This window comes from Plectropomus leopardus, chromosome 14, assembly GCF_008729295.1.
Source record: "Plectropomus leopardus isolate mb chromosome 14, YSFRI_Pleo_2.0, whole genome shotgun sequence".
Lineage (NCBI taxonomy): Eukaryota > Metazoa > Chordata > Actinopteri > Perciformes > Serranidae > Plectropomus > Plectropomus leopardus.
In genome coordinates this window covers 32,344,616-32,363,843 of record NC_056476.1, presented here as the reverse complement: position 1 = coordinate 32,363,843, position 19,228 = coordinate 32,344,616, and the positions used below count along the sequence as shown (strand labels likewise).

Genomic DNA, 19,228 nt, shown 5'->3' with positions numbered 1-19,228 from the left:
AGGCTCAAAGCCATAATATGATGTCTTAGCCCTCTACAATATCAGATATTCCACAAATGGAATACTGACTGTTAGGAGGCCAAAATGGAAATTACAAGCCAATTAAGACATCCCTGAACATATCACTCGCAACAGTGAATGTTCTGGGCCATGTTGAGGTCAGTAAATGTATCACCACTGACATGGAAAGTTTTCAGCTCTGGAGGGCCGTATGAATGCATCAAAGTTGACCTGTAGCTGATAGCATGTTACTGTTTTATCCTCATGTCTCCTGTGGACCTAGGGAGGGGAAAAACACAGAGCATGATGTTTATAAGTGGACACAGTGCTATGATGCCACTGGCTTCAACTGGTTACTCAAGGGTAAGTTGTCCTCCCTCTTACTTCTGGAGTTTGGTTGGGGTGTGTGTTTGCTAGCACAGTCAGGAAGTGTTATCTCAAAACAGCTACAAGCCGAGTTCCATGATAGTGAAACTGGGGAGGTAGGGAGCAGAGGAGTGTAATTTACTTTAGTGGAGAGCATTTTTCACATTACCAACATGAACCTCAACACCAACACATTGCTGCCATTCACGCCGTTTAAAAAGGATGTGGGAATTTTGCCTTCATATATATTATGGGGTCCTCACATATTTGGGTAGGCACGTCCTGATTGGTCAACTACATTTATGCTTTTCTTAGTGTGCAAATGGGTGCTTGTGAAAAGAAGCGTTTTACCCAAAGATAACAGTGGAGGGCAGAGCATGTGTGAGATAGAGCATGCTATAAGAGAGTCAGCTCAAAGCTTCCGTACAACATGGAATCCATTAATATTTTATTTTGAAAGGCTTGAGATACTTCCTCAGAATTAAGCATGACACTGAGTGTAGTGATGAGAACTGTAGATAGATCATATTTATTTGTGTTAACTGTAAGTATGTATGCACTGTATATTTTGTTTTCTATGTGTATGCTAATTTGTGTGTACAGCCTTTTAATTGTATAAGTTTATGTGTCATATGCTGTGTATATATATATATATATATATATATATATATACACCTGTATATATATATTTAAAAAACATATAATGAAGCACATCAGAAAAAAACAGTATTTAGCAGTTGCAGAAGACAAATGATGCTTAATCAGCATTCATACAAATAAAGAGCAAAGACTACAACAGTAACAATAGAGTGCTCATCCATTTAGGTGTAGAAATTTGAGACAGCTGACACTCAAATCTATTGTGCAGATGATTCCATGTTGTTTTTTTCCAACAGGCATATTTTTTAGAAATGCATTTTCAAAGTGTTGGGCCTGTCACTACTAATTGAAATGACGGTGTCAGTATTGGTATTTTCCTGAAGAAACTGGAGCAGGACAGGGCCTGTCTCTGACACTTGAACTCCTGAAATCCAGTAGTGGACACAACAAACTCATATTATCAAGGTTTATCCTTGTGATTGTGTGTGTGTGTGTGTGTGTGTGTGTGTGTGTGTGTATGTGAGAGAGAGAGAAAGAGAGAGGGAGATAGATTGATAGATAGATAGATGGATAGAGAGAGAAAGAGAGAGAGAGGGAGAGGGGAGAGTGAGGGAGTGTTAAGAAGCCATTGTCTGAACAGCTCAGCCTCCACTCTCTTGACACCGTCAAAATGGCAGCACCTCTTCCTTTCTCTTCTTCAGAGCTATTGCCTTAGTGGCTCCATCCCCCTCCCGCCGCTCTGTGTTACAGTTCCACACTGCCATTTGGTGCAGACATCTCAACACATCATTGGTCAAGCCACCAAACAAATGGAAATCTGCCAGCACGCTGAAATTACTGATGGTTATCTCCCCCTACCCCCTTCACAGCCCAACCACCACTCTTACTGACTGCCTCTCTTCTCAGCCATATCTCTTTTGCTTCTGTCTCCCTCAGCCATCCTCCACCACGCCCCTCCCCACAGTGTGCAGGGGGCTGAGGATTTTTTTTTTTTTTTAATGAGGTTTTTTATTTTTGTTGCCTTGGTTCATTAACCCTTCTTCCAGATGATTATGTTAATTCACAGCTATTTACAACAGAGATGCAGGCCGTCACCACAGATGATCAGCCTAGATCATATACAGTAATGCTTTGGGTACATGCACATCATTGCATCTGCTATAAATTTGGTCATTTTAACATGAGTGTCTTTGGGGATTTACTTTGTTTTGGAGGCAGCCTCAAGTGGCTGTTTGATGTACTGCAGTTATTGGCACTTTGGCATTGGCTTCATTTTTCATACTCAGGGGTTTCTACTTTACTTTACACACATGGTACCTTGTAAATGGATGCAAAAAGGCATTGTTTTAGACATATATAGCTGCATTCTTGTAAAACACACACACACACACATTGCATTACCTTTGTAATGTGGCTTTTAATTCAAAGTAATATTATAGCCTTAATTTTGCATTTTAATCAATGGCGTTATATAATATTGTATGTACTGTATAATATTTTATACCTAGTATGTATTTTATTGTAGTTTATTCTCTTGAAAAGCCTGTGTAGTGTTATTCTTCTTTTGTTTTTGTTTGTTTGTTTGTTTGTTTTTTATGTTGTATGAAAGGTACCATATAAATATAGCTGAGTTTTAGATCAGGTTTTATGGAGTTTGCCTTATCTTAGATTTTCAAGTTTTGGCCTCAAATTCTCTGACTTTCTTTTTATGATCTCAGTGTGTATGTGTGTGTGTGTGAGTGCGTGCATATGTACATTAGGCACCAATATTAACATCCACATCACAGGCTTAATGTGGTTATTGTGGCTATCATCTGCATCTTGTACATTGCAGTGACATTTTTTTGCCATCTGAGCACCAGAGGCCATCAAGCAGTAGGTGTGAGATCATGATGCGCTCGCTAGGGCACATAATAAATTCGTTGTTGTCTGTCTACTGCAAGTGTGTGTATGTTTGTTTGTAGGTGTGTGTGTATACACACTGCTGGTTGAATCATCTATTGAGCTACATCAACATCATCCAATGCAAAGCTGCTTTTGTGGAGTACAGCTATAGTTTTCTCTTCATGTGACTTGTGCTGATGTTTGGAACTCGTATTGCGCCGCTGTCTCTCTTTTGGATTTCTCTCCGTTATTAGCTGGCCTTTTTGTCCATATTGTTTAATACTGCCTTTCCAACAATAAAAACTAAACAACACTCCTCAAAACATGTTAATCACACTTTTTAAAAAAAATTTAAGTCCCAGAGTAGGTATAATTACACTACTTAGTGGTTGCTTGTAAGTTTATTGTTGTTGATTTGACCATACAGAAACAAAACAAAACAAAACAAAACAAAACAAAAAAATTAAAATGAATTAAAAAAAAAACCAAAAACAAAATAGATGACTGTCAGGACATGTCCCTTCCCACTGTGCCACTGTTTGTGGAAACATAAAGAAGAAATTGGACACTAAAAGACTGTGAGCTAGATTTGCTTTAAAAAAAAATGGCATTATGCAAATGTAATCTGCAGATTTCATTGAATTTGTGGTTACAATCTGTATGAATTCGGGAATTGATTTTTTCAAGACAATAGCTCATTACATTCAACTGTTTGATAAACACACACTAAAACATTTACAGCAATCAAATGTTAATTAATAAGATCTTATTAGGTTCTTTTCTATTTTTCTTTTTCTAACTATTATTCTGTTTTAAAGAGTAACTAAACCACCCAATTTTGGTCTAAGTCCTTCTTCCCTGGAATTTGGGGAAAAAAAGTATAAAAAATGGGCAGGGCTGGGAGGGGGGCTTAAACATGCCCAGTCACCTAATCATGCCACCCCTGATCCACATTACCTCTGTGCTCCCCATGCACACACAGTAGGGGGTTGGTGAGAAAAGGGTGACAGGGCGCTGACAGGGTACTCTGTTGTTTAAGCAGGCTCCACCTACCAGGAAAGGCCTACAGAAAAATTAAGTTGCCAGAGCAGATTTCAACCTTTAGAGGGCAGTCACTATGAATATTTATCATAGACTGAAAACAAAGATGGATGACGCGCCCCCACTTACCCTTGTTAAAAGATCCTGGATACGAGCGTTGCTATCTTGCGAGGGTGATGTCATTCGGAGCCCCGCATCTGCTCAGATATCGGTGGTGGGGCAGTTCCTGCCCGTCAGACCAATCGTGACCATTGAATGTGAGCTCACGGATTGGCTGTCACATCTGTCAATCATGGTGCAAAAGCCCCCTTTTGTATAATTTAATTACTCATAAAAACCCAACTTAAAATGAAAACAAACTCTTAAACAAACATTAGGGTAATAAGAAATACCTTCTTACTTCAGAGACAGAGAAACTTTGTTTGGGAAAAATTTATTTGGTGTGTACATTGACTTTTTATTTCAGCCTATGACCAACTGGAGAGTATAGCCCAGTCTCAATGTTAGTGACCATTCACTTACATGGAGGGGCGGGTCTTAGGGCCTGTACTGCAGTCAGACACCAGGAGGCGATCGAGATTGAAAAACCTCACTTTGGGGGAACTGTCATGACGTCCATCTTTATATACAGTCTATGAAATTTATACACAATATGTAGAATTTTAATACTTGCACTTAAATGTCAAGAGTTGGACCTGAATCAATCAGCAACACTAAATACCTATTTATTGCTTCTCACTGACAAAAGTGGTTTGGGGCTTTGGTTTCTCTATTAAATAAGTATGCAAGGAGAGCGATGCACTTTGCAAACACTTGCACAAATAACATGCAAAAGTGGGACTCCAGCCCAGTGTATCTGTGTCGATACAACACGTGTGAGGGGTAGAATGTGTCACATCCTCCCTGAAAAACCAGACGCTTTAGTAAATCTGGCCCTGTGACTTTGGAGGATACTTTATTAATTTATCTAATTGCATCCCATACTAACATCAGCGGAACAGAAGTATTTTTACACAAAACTGACTTCCATTTGAGTCACACTATGGAGGGATCACTTCACCGCCAGTATGAGGAGAAAGGATCATTATAGAAGCCAATAATACTTTGAATATGTGTAAGACATGTCTTAAACTTTATGGAAGGATGGGCATAAAGACATTGCTCTTTGAAGAAAAGAACAGTCTTTCTTCCAACATGTTACTGACAAGAGGTCATGGTTAACTCCCTGTATATGTGCTATATCACTGCTAATACTCACCTGAGTTTTGGAGTGATTGTGTTAGGGTTAGGTTTGAGTTACCCACTCCTCCCCACACACCACCACCACCCCCCTTTCACCTTTGCTTTGACACAAATTGAAAAGTCAAAATCAAAACAGAGGGAGAGTCAGAGTAAAAAAAAAAACTGCAGGGAACATTCCTATGCAAAATTTTCCAAATTCTAATCCTGAACAATCAAATCCCCTAATGATGTGATGAAATCCCTCATAGACATGTGTACCCTTTTTTTTTTAAAAAAAAAAAACAAAACTTGCAAATAAATCACATTAAAAAAGCTAAGGACTTTGCGATCCCCCTACTGAGAGTTGTACCATGAAGCAAGTTTGCCAGAGCCAGGCTCTCTTTGCCTTAGCTGGCCCTGAGGCACCAGTCACAGATAAATGGTGCCACTACTGTGGTTATCAACATGTTCTGTTCACATAGGCTTTCTTCCTCACAGTCTGTGCGTGTTCCCATCAGATGAATCATTTGACTCGTTTGATGGATTGCATGCTGCCTACTTCCTTTGAAGAATATTTTTAAAATAATTATAGTAAAAAGCAACACTGTTGCTCCAATTAAGGTGAAAGGGGATTGCTGCCAAAAAATGCTTGTAAATTCAAATATATTTATTTTAACACTCTTTATTTCTATTGTGACAACTGCACATCCTTCAGTTCTTCCACTTGATGCAGCAGATTACTTAAGAACTGCATTTTGTCTAAGTATACTGATGCTGTCTCCTAATGGATACATGGTTTTGGTCAAATCAAAATGAAATTCAATTATCTGTGATAAATGAAAAATGACTGATCAGTTTTAAATCTGTGTTTGTTACCAGCAGTGTAAAACAGACTTCAGCCAATCAGGACCAAACATACAAATATAATCTTAAGTGGAAACTCCATGGTAAGGTTTCATATTCAAGTAAACATCATCCTGAGCAAGAAGATAGTACACTATTAATGCCACCTGTGATTTGATGGGAGGCTTCTTTTAGAGTCAGTGTGGACATTAGTTCAGTGAGAGCAACAACAGCCCTGTGAATACAATTAAAGAGCATTCTTGCTAAGGTTTTTTTGCATCACTGATATACTGTAGTCCTTATTCTCTCAGTTGAGAATCTATATTGTTCATAGATTTACTATTGACTGTAGTGATGGCATTTACAAAGGAACTGATCAATAAAAGACACTTTTTGGGCAATTTCAAGCTGAAACTGGGAACATAAACTGGCTCATATCAGATTAGCTCTGCAGACTAGACTGTTTTCCCCCTCTGACCTTCACCAACGCTCTACATTGATTTCTGCATCCAAGCCATCAACATGTCTGTTAGACCCCATCCCAGCTAGGCTACCATGAAAAAGTTTTACCCTTAACTGGCAATTCTTTGTTAGATATAATCAATGTGTCTTTATTAACAGGCTATGTTCCGCAGTCCTTTAAAGTAGCTGTCATTAAACCCCTTCTAAAGAAGCCCACTCTCAATCCAGAGGTTTTAGCAAACCATAGACCGGTATCTAATCTCCCCTTTATTTCTAAAATCCTTGAAAGAGTAGTTGCTAATCAGCTTTGTGACTTTCTTCAAGATAATAGTTTATTCAAGGATTTTCAGTCAGGATTTAGAGTTCTTCATAGTACAGAGTAAGCACTAGTAAAAATTACTAGTAACTTATTGATTGCCTCTGATAGAGGACTCGTCTCTGTACTAACCCTATTAGATCTCAGTGCTGCATTTGATACCATTGCCCATTAAGTCTTACTGCACAGACCCGAACAATTAATTGACCTTAAAGAATCGGCACTAAGCTGGTTTAAATCATACTTATCAGATCGTTCCCAGTTTGTTCATATTAATGATGAATCCTCCATGTATACGAAGGTCTGCTTCGGAGTACCACAAGGTTCTGTGCTTGGACCAATCCTTTTCACTTTATATATGCTTCCCCTAGGCAACATCATTAGAAATCAATTTCCATTGTTATGTGGATGATACACAACTGTATCTAGCTATGAAGCCAGATGAAACTGATCAGTTATCTAGATTACAAGCATGTCTTAAGGACATAAAAGCCTGGATGAGTCGTAATTTCGTGATGTTAAATTCAGACAACACTGAAGTAATTGTACTTGGCCCTGAACACCTCAGAAACTCTTTTTTTCAAAGATATATAATTTCTATACATGGCATTGCCTTGACCTCTAGCACAACTGTAATGATATATATTATCTTCGATCAAGATGTATCTTTTGCCTCCCATATAAAACAAACTTCAAGGACAGCTTTCTTTCACTTGTGTAACATTGCAAAAATTAGGCATATCCTGTCTCAAACAGACGCTGAAAAATGTATTACTTCTAGGCTGGATTACTGCAACTCCCTATTATCAGGTTCCCCAAACAAGTCTCTGAAGTCTCTCCAACTGGTGCAGAACGCTGCTGCACGTGTACTAACAAGAACCAAGAAAAAGGGCTGAACCCCGAATTGCTCCCGATGTGGTGTCATCGGAGCGTGAGTGCGTGTGAACGATTACTGAGTAGCAGGTGATACCTTGTACAGTAGCCTCGGCCCCCAGTGTGTGAATATATGTGTGAATAGGTAAATGTGACATGTAAGTGTAAAAGCACTTTGAGGGGTCAGTGGACTAGAAAGACACTATATGAGAGCAGGTCAATTTACCATTACCATTTAAGTTCCTTACCCATTTTTGTTGTTACACTGTGATTTAAGATGTCTGAAAATCTTTCACGGTACTTATCATACATAATTGAGATGATGCATTGTAATAGGAAAAAAAATATTATAAATGTATGTTATTTTGCCTGGCTGAAGTTGTTGAACTCCACATGATTTGTTGTTTTAACACAATTTAAAGATTATTTCTATTCACAAATAATCCGTGTTTATGTTATGCAAACAGAATTATGCTGAAAATTGAAGTGGGATTGATTCAAGGAAATTAAAGCTACACTGTGAAGAAATCATGACAGACCCCCAAAATAATTCAGTGTTTCTTTTCTGGATATAGCAGTAAGAAAACATTTTACATTACCAATTCTTTCACGTGTCTCACATCCCTTCTCTCTCATCCGATGTTACAGTGGTCTATGTTGTGTGGGATGAGAAATTGAAGCCAGGGGTATCTGTGTTAAGGAGATGAAAGCATTGACCACCCCCACCCCCTTGTCAGTGTGGGGTGTCTGTGGGTCTTTGTTGCAGAGGAATAGAAAGCACTCATGCAGCAGTGTGCATGACGGGATGCATGCAGATCCCTGTAAGCTGCATTTACACTGCCTGTTCAAGGCTGAAATGATATGCCTCGTCACTGTTCTGTGTATAACCAACAATTTTGGAAAGGGGGACAGAGTGGTTTGCTTATGAGTCGGGACCAAAGGTACACTGCAAAAATGGCCTGTCAAATTTAAGGCCAAACACCCTAGATTTAAGCATACTTGCACTTAAAAGAAGCAAATTTGGCTGCCAGTGCAGTAAGCAAATTTTGCTTGTTAAGATGTCTTAAAACCAGTAAAACTGTGTGACTCTCATTATAGCCCATACAATCTTGAAATATGATCAAAAACACTAATTTCAAGCAATTTATTTAAGCCTAGTTGGACATACTAGTGCTTAAAATAAGGTTTCTATAGACCTGAAGTGGATGTTTCCAGACTTGTCTCCTGTATCTAGTTAAAAATAACTCAGAAAAAGACAAAGATGCTTAACAAGACCAGGCAAGTGATATTTACTTGAATTAAGTCAAATAATCTTTCCTAGTCAGCACTAGATAATCCATTTATACTTAAAACAAGACTAACTAGATTATTTAATCTAAATATAAGATTATTCACTTGGTTAGATCGGCAGTTTTTGCAGCGTAGTAACAGTCTTGAAACGAGATTTGTAAAAGCTAGAGAGACGTGGCCATGAGTGATTAGAGCCTGATGCTTTGATGACAAGTTATTAGTGCGACCCACTAATTGAGACTTTAAAAGTAGCTGTTAGCAATCAGTGACTAATTCAAAGAAGAACAGTGGCTGCAAATGTTCACCAATTGGGAAGACAATCAGTAGGCTACGTTTTCATGCACACTTACGGTTATAGCTCGATTAAGGCCATTTAATGGACTACTGTCCTTGTCCCAGTATACAAGCGCGGCGGAGAATCCATTTATTGATGAAGTATGTCCAACTCTGCCACAGTAGGTGGTGATATGCCCCCTTTCAGGCAGTTGTTATTGGACCGTCTTTGGGTTGACTTATTATGTCACATAACCAAACAAGTTATCGAGCATCAAACAGGTTGCATGTTGAATGGTGCCAACATGGATAACTTTTCAGTGCTGTACTTTTGTACATACTCTATTCTTTACTTGGTACCTTCATCTTGTTTTGTTTTCTTCCCTTCTTCTTCTTTTGTTTTAACCAGTTTTGCTTTATGAATTTATACAGTTCCACTCCCAGGTCAAACCCCAATGCAGCGACTATGGAGCAGGTGCAGAATGCCCAGGTCCAACAGAGGCATACACGTGAAAAGTAAATTGACCCCCAATCACATTTATATGTGTTTAAAAAAAAAAAAAAACAACGGACTAACACGGTCATACAACTTTTCCTTACATCACCTAAACTTACTGAGTGAGATTTGAGAGCCCCGATCAGACACCATATAACAGGACCGATAAATGACGGTTTTGTCCATAGACTATAAAAAAGATGAACGACGCATCTCCACTTCCACCCACTGTATCAGAGTGTGGTCAAAATATCCTGGATACAGGCATTGCCATCTTGCAAGGGTCATTGAGAGCCAGAGACTGCGCAGTAGCGATATCCACGGTGAGGGAGTTCCTGTTGAAACATCCATCAGACCAATTGCGAGCAACTCCATTGAATGTGAGCTCATGGATTGGCTGTCACAGCCGTCAATCATGGCAGAAAGGCCCCCTGTTGTATCATTTAATAACTCATTAAAACTGAACTTTTAAAAATAAACACTTGAACAAAAATCAGGGTGATAAGAATTACCTTCAGTGACAGAAACCATCTTTGGGAAAAATTATTTGTTGTGTATTTTGAGTTTTTAGTTTGGCCTATTTTCATTCACTCATACAGAAGGGTGGGCCTTATGACCTGTACTGCAGACAGACACCAGGGGGCGATCAAGATTGAAAAGCCACATTATGGGGGAACTGTTATGTTGTTCATCTTTGTATACAGTCTATGGTACTGACATGTTAATGCCATTTTTGTAGTTTAGAAAGTGCTTCTGAGGTTCAGGTTTTATGTCATACTCGAGGCAGATGCTGTTTTGTGACACATCATGTCCGTCATGCCTCTTTTAAATCTGCAAAACAGCAATGCAATGTGTAATCACACTCTGGAGAGGAAAGATGGTGGTGTTGTTCTGGTTCTGTGTAAAAATGCAAAGGAGTCATAAAGAAAAAACCTTGGTAGTGGTTCGAAAGCGGGATCAATGTGTAAAAAGGGTTGTAGTGTCTTTGTGGCTGATAGATTATTGTGTTTGGAGTGCCTGTGATCCATTGGACGTGCTGATGGACTGCAGTAAGTGTGATACCTCACTTCCAGTGTATCTCTACCTCTGGTAGTGTTTCTGTGCTGCTCTTCCGAGCGATTCCCAGCTAATCTTCTAACTTGCTCCTTACTTCGGCTGCTTCTTGTCTGTGATTAAAACTCACTTAAGTTTTACACACTCACCACTGTCTCCTCTCAGCGGTTTTTCCTGTTTAATCACACAGCCGCTCACTCACTGTTAGCTCGTTAGCTACTTTAGCTTTAGCTCTGGTTAGCGATGGCTTCTCCCTGCTCTTCTCCCTCTTCTGCTGCTCTCTCCTGCTCAGTGTGTCAGATGTTTGGTTACTCCTCTTGCCTCCTTAAACGACAGCGGTACTTGTAACAAGTGTTGTTTATTTGCTGTGCTGGAGGTGAGGCTTAGCGATCTGAAAGCGTGGCCCCGCACCGTGGAAAATCCCTCCTTAGCTACGATAATTAGCAAGCTGGGAGGCTGGGTGACTGTCCGAGCGAAGCATAGTAAGCCGCAGCCCACGGTACACCTTCCACCCCCCCCCTTCACATTTTAAATAAGTACTCCCCGCTCAGCGACACACCGGCTGAGGACACAACCCTGGTCATTGGTAGCTCTATTTTGCAAAATGTGAAGTTAGTAGCACCAGTGGCCATAGTCAAATCCCTGGGGCCAGAGCGGGCAATGTCGAGTCAAATTTAAAGCTGCTGGCAAAGGATAAACATAAATACAATAAAATTGTTATTCACGTCGGCGGCAATGACACCCGGTTACGCCAGTCGGAGGTCACTAAAATTAACATAGAGTCGGTGTGTGAGTACGCAAAGACGATGTCAGACAAGAAATCTTCTCTGGACCCCTCCCCAATGTGACCAGTGACGACATGTTTAGCCGCATGTCATCACTCAACCGCTGGGGAATTAAATGCAGGCTCTTTAACATTAGATCCCTATCAAACAAAGCTCTTTTAGTCACTGATTTAATATTGGATAATCATATTGATTTATTATGCCTCACTGAGACTTGGCTTTGTCCTGATGAGTACGTTAGCCTGAATGAATCCACTCCTCCTGGTCATATAAATAGTCACGTTGCGCACGACACTGGCTGAGGAGGGGGAGTCACTGCTATTTTTGATTCAAGCTTAGCAATTCACCCTAAAACTAAGCTAAACTATAGTTCATTTGAAAGCCTTTTCCTTAGTCTTTCTCACCCATCCTGGAAAACTCTATTGCCAATTCTATTTGTTATAGTGACCCGCGCCCCTGGCCCATACTCTGAATTTCTATCTGAATTCTCTGAGCTTATATCAAGTTTAGTGCTTAAAACAGACAAAGTAGTCATCGTTGGGGATTTTAACATTCACATGATAGTGATAGCCTTAGTTCTGCTTTTGCCACGCTGTTGGATTCAGTTGGCATCAGTCAATGTGTACATAAACCCACTCATCGCTACAATCACACCCTAGATCTTGTCCTAGCATACGGCATCAATATTGAAGATTTATTAGTCTTCCCCGAGAATCCCGCTCTGTCTGACCATTATTTAATAACTTTTAATTTTTTACTACTCGACTACAAGCCTCTCAGCAAGAGTTACTATTCTAGATGTCTATCTGATTCAGCAGTGGCTAAATTTAAGAAACTGATTCCTTCTGCATTGACATCATGACCATGTGTTACAGTGACTGAGAATACTCTTACTAACTTAAGTCATTCTCAAACTGATTGTCTTGTTGACAATCCCAGGTTTCTTTTCAACACTGTAGCTAGGCTCACTCAGAGTCACAGCTCTGTAGAGCCCTGTATTCCTTTGGTCCTAAGCAGTGACAACTTTATGACTTTCTTTAATGATACAATTCTAACTATTAGAGAAAAAATCCATCACCTCTTGCCCTTAACAACCCCGGACTCAGGTAGCTTGGATATGGCGGCAAGGCCTGGAATTTATTAGGACCATTTTTCCCACATTGACCTTCGCCGACACTCTACTTTGATTTCTGCATCCAAGCCATCAACATGCCTGCTAGACCCCATCCCAACTAGGCTACTTAAGGAAGCTTTAACCTTATTAGACAATTCTTTATTCAATATAATCAATGCAATGTCTTTATTAACAGGCTATGTACCACAGTCCTTTAAAGTAGCTGTCATTAAACCTCTTCTAAAGAAGCCCAATCTCGTTCCTGAGATTTTAGCTAACTATAGACCGATATCTTATCTCCCCTTTATTTCTAAAATCCTTGAGAGAGTGGTTGCTCCTCAACTCGGTGACTTTCTCCAAGATAATAGTTTATTGTAGGACTTTCAGTCAGGCTTTAGACTTCATCATCGTACAGAGATGGCACTAGTAAAAATTAACAATGACTTACTGATTGCTTCTAATTCAGGTCTGGTCTCTGTTTTAATCCTTTTAGATCTCAGTGCCGCTTTTGACACGATTGACCATCAAATCTTGCTGCACAGAATGGAACAGTTAATTGGCCTTAAAGGAACAGCACTAACCTGGTTTAAGTCTTACTTATCAGATTGTTCCCAATTTGTTCACATCAATGACCAATCGTCAGTGCATACTAAGGTCTGCTTCGGAGTGCCACAGGGTTCTGTGCTTGGACCAGTCCTTTTTACTTTATATATGCTTCCTCTAGGCAACATTATTAGAAAACACTCCATAAATTTCCATTGTTATTCTGATGATAACACAAATTTATCTATCTATGAAACCAAATGAAACTGATCAGCTATCTAGCCTTTAAACATGTCTTAAGGACGTAAAAGCCTGGATGAGCCGTAATTTCTTGATAAATTCAGACAAAACTGAAGTTATTGTTCTTGACCCCAAACACCTCAGAAGCTCCTTTTCAATCGATGCAATTTCTCTAGATGGCATTACCTTGCCCTTTAGCACAAATGTAAGGAACCTCTGAGTTTTATTTGATCAAGATTTATCTTTTGTCTCCCATATAAAACAAACTTCAAGGACTGCTTTCTTTCACTTGCACAACATTGCAAAAATTAGACATATCCTATCCCAGACAGATGCTGAAAAATTAGTACATGCATTTGTCACCTCTAAAACCTGGATTACTGTAATTCCCTATTAATTGGTTGACCCAACAAATCACTTAAATCACTCCAACTGGTGCAGAACGCTGCTGCACGTCTTCTAATGGGAAGCAAGAAAAGGGACCATATTTCTCCTGTTTTAGCTTCGTTGCACTGGCTCCCTGTAAAATCCAGGATTAAATTTAAATTCCTCCTCCTTACTTACAAAGCTCTAAATGGTCAGGCTCCATCCTATCTGTTGCAGCTCATAGTTCCTTACCAACCCTCAAGATCTCTGCGCTCTGAAAATGCAGGGTTACTTGTGGTTCCCAAAGTTTCCAAATGTAGGATAGGAACCAGAGCCTTCAGTTACCATGCTCCTCTCATATGGAACCATCTTCCTGTTTCGGTTAGGGAGGCAGACGCCATTTCCACTTTTAAGGGTAGACTTAAGACCTTCCTCTTTGATAAAGTTTATAATTAGGCTTGGCTAAGGTTGCCCGGACCAGCCCGTAGTTAGGCTGACATAGGTTTAACTTGCCGGGGGACTTTCTATAGGGGTCAGAGAGCAGTGGGGACTAACACTGCTCTCTGACCTTTATATTTATACCATAATAGCAGTTTAGTGACCCTAGTTTCTTGTGCACAAGTTTCTTGTGCTCAGTTGAAATCCCCATCTGTGTGACGGGGAGGAGGGAGAGGTGGCAGAGCTTTCGGCCTGATCCAGTGGGAGTGGTTTTGAGTACGTTCAGACCTGCCACTCTGGCTCTGCTTCCTCTATCTTTCTTTCTGGCTCTGCTTCCTCTCTCTTTCTTTCTTTTCTATTACTGCTCTCTGGCATTCATATTTAAGTCGTAATTGCTGATCAATGACTCTAGGATCCTCATTGAGTGCTTATCCTTTTTACTGCTCACCACTTTGGTGCTGTTGAGCTGCACTACCCTAATCCCATTGCCTCTCCGGAGCATTCCTGCTCCCTTGTTTCCTAACTTTCCCGGATCCTGGCCGCAGCCCTGGCTGTGCCTGATCGTTGTGATATCTGTGCTGGCGCTGTGGCCATGCCTTTGGCTGCACTGATACTGTACCCTCCACTTGCCCTGATAGTGCTCTCGGTCCTGGTTGCGCCGATGCTGTGATCATGCCTTTGGACACCTCCGTATCAATATATGCATGAGACTCTTATCAATATCATCATAGAGTGCATTTGATAATTTTGCACCTATCGTTATTGTATAATGACATGCATCTGTTTACATTATTGCTGTGCCTCTTTCCCCCTCCCCCCTCTCTCTTTCTCTTTACTTTGTGCCACAATTGTATTTCATTTGTTATTTAAGACATCTATTGCACGCGTATCCGTCCTGGAAGAGGGATCCCTCATCATCCTCTGCCTCTTCTGGGGTTCTTTTTCGGGGTTTTTTTCTTTTTCGGGAGTTTTTTCTTGGGTGATGTGAGGGTCTAAGGGCAGAGGGATGTCATACACTGACCCTCTGAGGCAAACCATGTTTTGTGATAATGGGCTCTACAAATAAAATTGACTTGACTTGTTTTGTGACTGAGCCCACAGTCTAGTATTTTTTTCTTAAACAACCCTGAGTTGATTGAAGATGATCTCACAGGTCTCACTCCTGACTGGACAGTTTTCCTTTTTTTTCCCCTTATTTCTGGAAGGCTTAGTCCTCTTTTTGTTTCAACACTACCCTTTTTCTGTGGCGTATTTCTTTTTTACCAAGATTAAAATAATAGAGTGTGTACGCCCTATCCTAGCTTCTCTCTGTGGCTTCCCTCCCATTGCTGCTTCTTTCTGTTTCATCACAAGCATAACCAGTGTGTCCCAAGATGGCAGTGAAATGGCCATATCACAAGATGAGGCCTTTGATGCTGATAAATGAGAGCTTTCTGTGGGCTCCCTTTACTTCTCCCATTGCTGCATTTCTTTCTTTCACTTGATGGATATTGGTAGCTCTGATTATTGAAATGTGTTAAATTATTCAGGAATCTTTACGTACCCAAAAGTACGTTTTAATCAGGAAGCTTGCAATTTCTTTATGAGGACTTGTCACTCGATGTGGACCTCACAAAAAGCACTTGAGATTAGATTTTAGATTTGGTTTGACATGATTTGAATCTTGATGTGGACATTCACAAAAAATATTTTAGAAGAGCTCTGGTTTCAGCATTGAATTGAATTCATAATGTTTTTTTTATTGATGCACTGTTCATTAAATGGAAATATTGTAGATGTCTCTGGGCTTAGTGTGAATTTGCCGTGCCACTGGATGACTGAAAATATACTGTTTTTTTTTTTTTTCTCACCACAGCAAGGGAAGAGAATGTGGCCACTTTCCGTGGCTCCGAGTACTTCTGCTACGATCTCTCTCAGAACCCCATCCAGAGCAGCAGCGACGAGATCACGCTCTCCTTCAAGACATGGCAGCGCAACGGCCTTATCCTTCACACTGGCAAGTCAGCTGACTATGTAAACCTGGCACTGAAGGATGGCGCTGTGTCCCTTGTTATCAACCTGGGCTCTGGAGCCTTCGAGGCCATTGTAGAGCCAGTCAATGGGAAGTTCAACGACAATGCATGGCATGATGTCAAAGTGACGCGCAACCTCCGGCAGGTAAGGCACAGAGGTGGATGTGCAAAATAAGAACATTGCATTGATGATAATGCATAGCAGTTGATTTGAAATATACTACAGGGCTGCCAATATTTTTGTTTAGTTTGATAGTTTCATAACTCACTGATCCCCAGAATTTTGTTTTTAAGGTTGAGCATTCAAATTCACAATTTTCAAGCATTTACAGATGAAAAGACAAGTCAAACATCATGAGCATTGATAAGTATATAATTGATCAGCATACTTGCCAGCCTCCAGACATCATAGCCTAAATGATGTTGATGAATCACTCTGAGTGCACAAAGCTGAAACCACTAACTTGCTGAATTTTGTCTGGTGATTTACGATTCTTATTGATTATTTATATGTGACAATTGCTATTTGATGAAATGGATTTCCAAGATGGTTAATGGTGCTCTTGCAAAAAAAATAATTTATAAAAAAAGGAGCTTAGTTTGGAAATATGTTTGTTAGTAAGTTCTTGTTTCAGCAGGTATCTGTTCCATCTACAGTCTCTAACTTGATGTTGTTCACAGTCAGGCCACAATTACATATGGCAGATCTGCTGATTCAGTTTTGTATTGTAAATGTAGTCTTCCCACACATGGTTCAGCCCTATCAGCTGTTTATTTAAACATTATTATGTGCACTCATATCCCAGGCAGGCCAAGTTATCAGTTGGGCTGAAAAATTAGTGCTACTGGGATCATCCAAGGGTTCCAGAACGGCCCTGGCCAGTTGTCCAAATGGCTGAGTTTACCCAAGTGGGTCCCACATAGATAGTACTGGGGACCAAGTGACCAGGCCCAATATGGACATCTCATCTGGGGCCTATGGTTAAACCGACCCATGTTGGCAATTAGCATGGGGTCATTATAGAAAAATTAGACAAACCTAAATAGGGCCCATTTATTAGCCAACTTACTACCATCACATACAGATATTGTTGATATTGTCGCTGTTTAGCTTGCTGGCTTGCTTATTGTCAGTTAACTTATTTGTTTTATGTTGTTTCCTTTAAACATGTTTTGTCATATATATATATGAGGGTTTTTTAAGTGAAGGAGCACCAATTCAGGTCTGATTTTCCCACTGTCATCTTAGCTCTTTCATTTCATAGTTGTAGAAGGCAGTTTCCTGCCTCTCTTTACCTTCTGTCTTTTTCCCTCCTTAAGTCAGTCAGTCAGTCAGTCATTTTCTGTAACTGCTTGTCGTGAGGGTCGCGGGGGGCTGGATCCAATCCCAGCTGTCATTGGGCGGAAGGCAGGGTACACCCTGGACAGGTTGGATAGTTAGCTGGATAGTTGCTAGTTAGCTGGATAGTTGCCAGACTATCGCAGGGTCGAAACATATAGACAGACAATCTTTCACGCTCACAGTCACACCTAAGGGCAATTTAGAGTCACCAATCAACCTGAGCTGCATGTCTTTGGACTGTGGAAGGAAGCGGGAGACCCTGGAGAGAACCCACACAGACACGGGGAGAACATGCAAACTCTGCACAGAAGGCCCCCCGCCCACGGTCCGAGCCCCATTCCAACTGGGTTTTGAACCAGGGACCATCTTGCTGTGAGGCAACAGTGCTAACCACGACGCCACCGTGCTGTCCCCCTCCTGACTAGACAGGGTCTAGTCATCCAAGACCGCTACTGATTACCCAAGATGGATCTCCATTCAGCTGTACAACCTCTCTACAACTTGTGTGTTCAGATATATACTTTATACCAACCTTAAGTTAATGGACTGATTTGGCCCACAAATCAATTTATAAAACATATAAATAAATCCAAACTGACTTTGTTGCAATCCTGTTCCTAATCCTGGTTGATTTGGTGACACCTGTGGCTACTGATGATAACAACAACAACAACAACGACAATTTAATACAACAGCAAACATTAGCTGAGCAGTCACTTTGTCAGAAATACACCAGAGAGCACCTGGTGGATGTATTTACAGTGCAGCCAAATAAATTCACAGTGTGAATAAAAAATCATTCAAAAATACCAGCTACCCCAATTTGATTTCATTCTGCAAATGGCACAAGTGATTTTCCACACAAGTCACAATAGGAGAAATAGTTGCTATGGAGTTGGTGGTGTGCAGTCTGTTGCCTGAAGCTCTTCATCTAACAGCTTTCTGTGGCTGCTCCTGACCCTTCCATTACTCCCTGACAGATTTACAACTCATAAAAAAGACCTAAAAGATTTGTTACGGATTTTTGATGAACAATCATGGCCAGCACTAATCTCAGTGACAAATACACCATGTTTCCTGTAATTGCATCACATTAAAAGCCACTGTATAAAAAGTAAGAACAGTAACACTGATTTACATACTGCATAGCTTCCTGTTAATCACTCATGTTTAAATCCTGCATGGGAATTATGGATTCTCCCACTAAATGTAAATTGCAATACAGTAGGATATTACAGGGTATAAATTCACTGAATGGCTATTGCTGAAAAGTGGTCAAACATAAATAGTATAAAAATGCTATTTGATTTAATCAAAACCGTAAGGATAATAATACAAAACATCCATAAAACATCAAGGCTGTCGTTATTATTTTTGTTATTGTCAAAGCTAGAGGTGGATTGGTCCAACAAACCTGGGCTTTGGAGCAGGAGTCTGGTGTTCCCATTTGAATGTGATGTTTTTTTCTACACCTTACCATGTGTGTCCTTGCCCTAAACCTAACCATCTGTGACTTTGTCGCCTTAACCCAACCATCTGTGCTGCTGTTGCATGTGCTGTTGATGTCTAAACACATCCACATGCCACATCATCCCATCATGTGCATTTGTTGACATCAGGTTGTGGCACCCTGGAGTGTAAACAATAGATGCAGAAGAATACCTAACTAT

The 19,228-nt window shown here is 40.3% G+C and overlaps 1 protein-coding gene across 1 annotated transcript in view; it reads left to right on the top strand.

The window, feature by feature from the left end:
* Nucleotides 1-19,228, top strand: part of nrxn3a (neurexin 3a) — a 257,417-nt gene that overhangs the window by 80,626 nt on the left and 157,563 nt on the right. Inside the window, 1 exon segment of the mRNA XM_042500138.1 lies at nt 16,060-16,361. Within this exon segment, the coding sequence (XP_042356072.1) occupies nt 16,060-16,361 (302 nt within the window).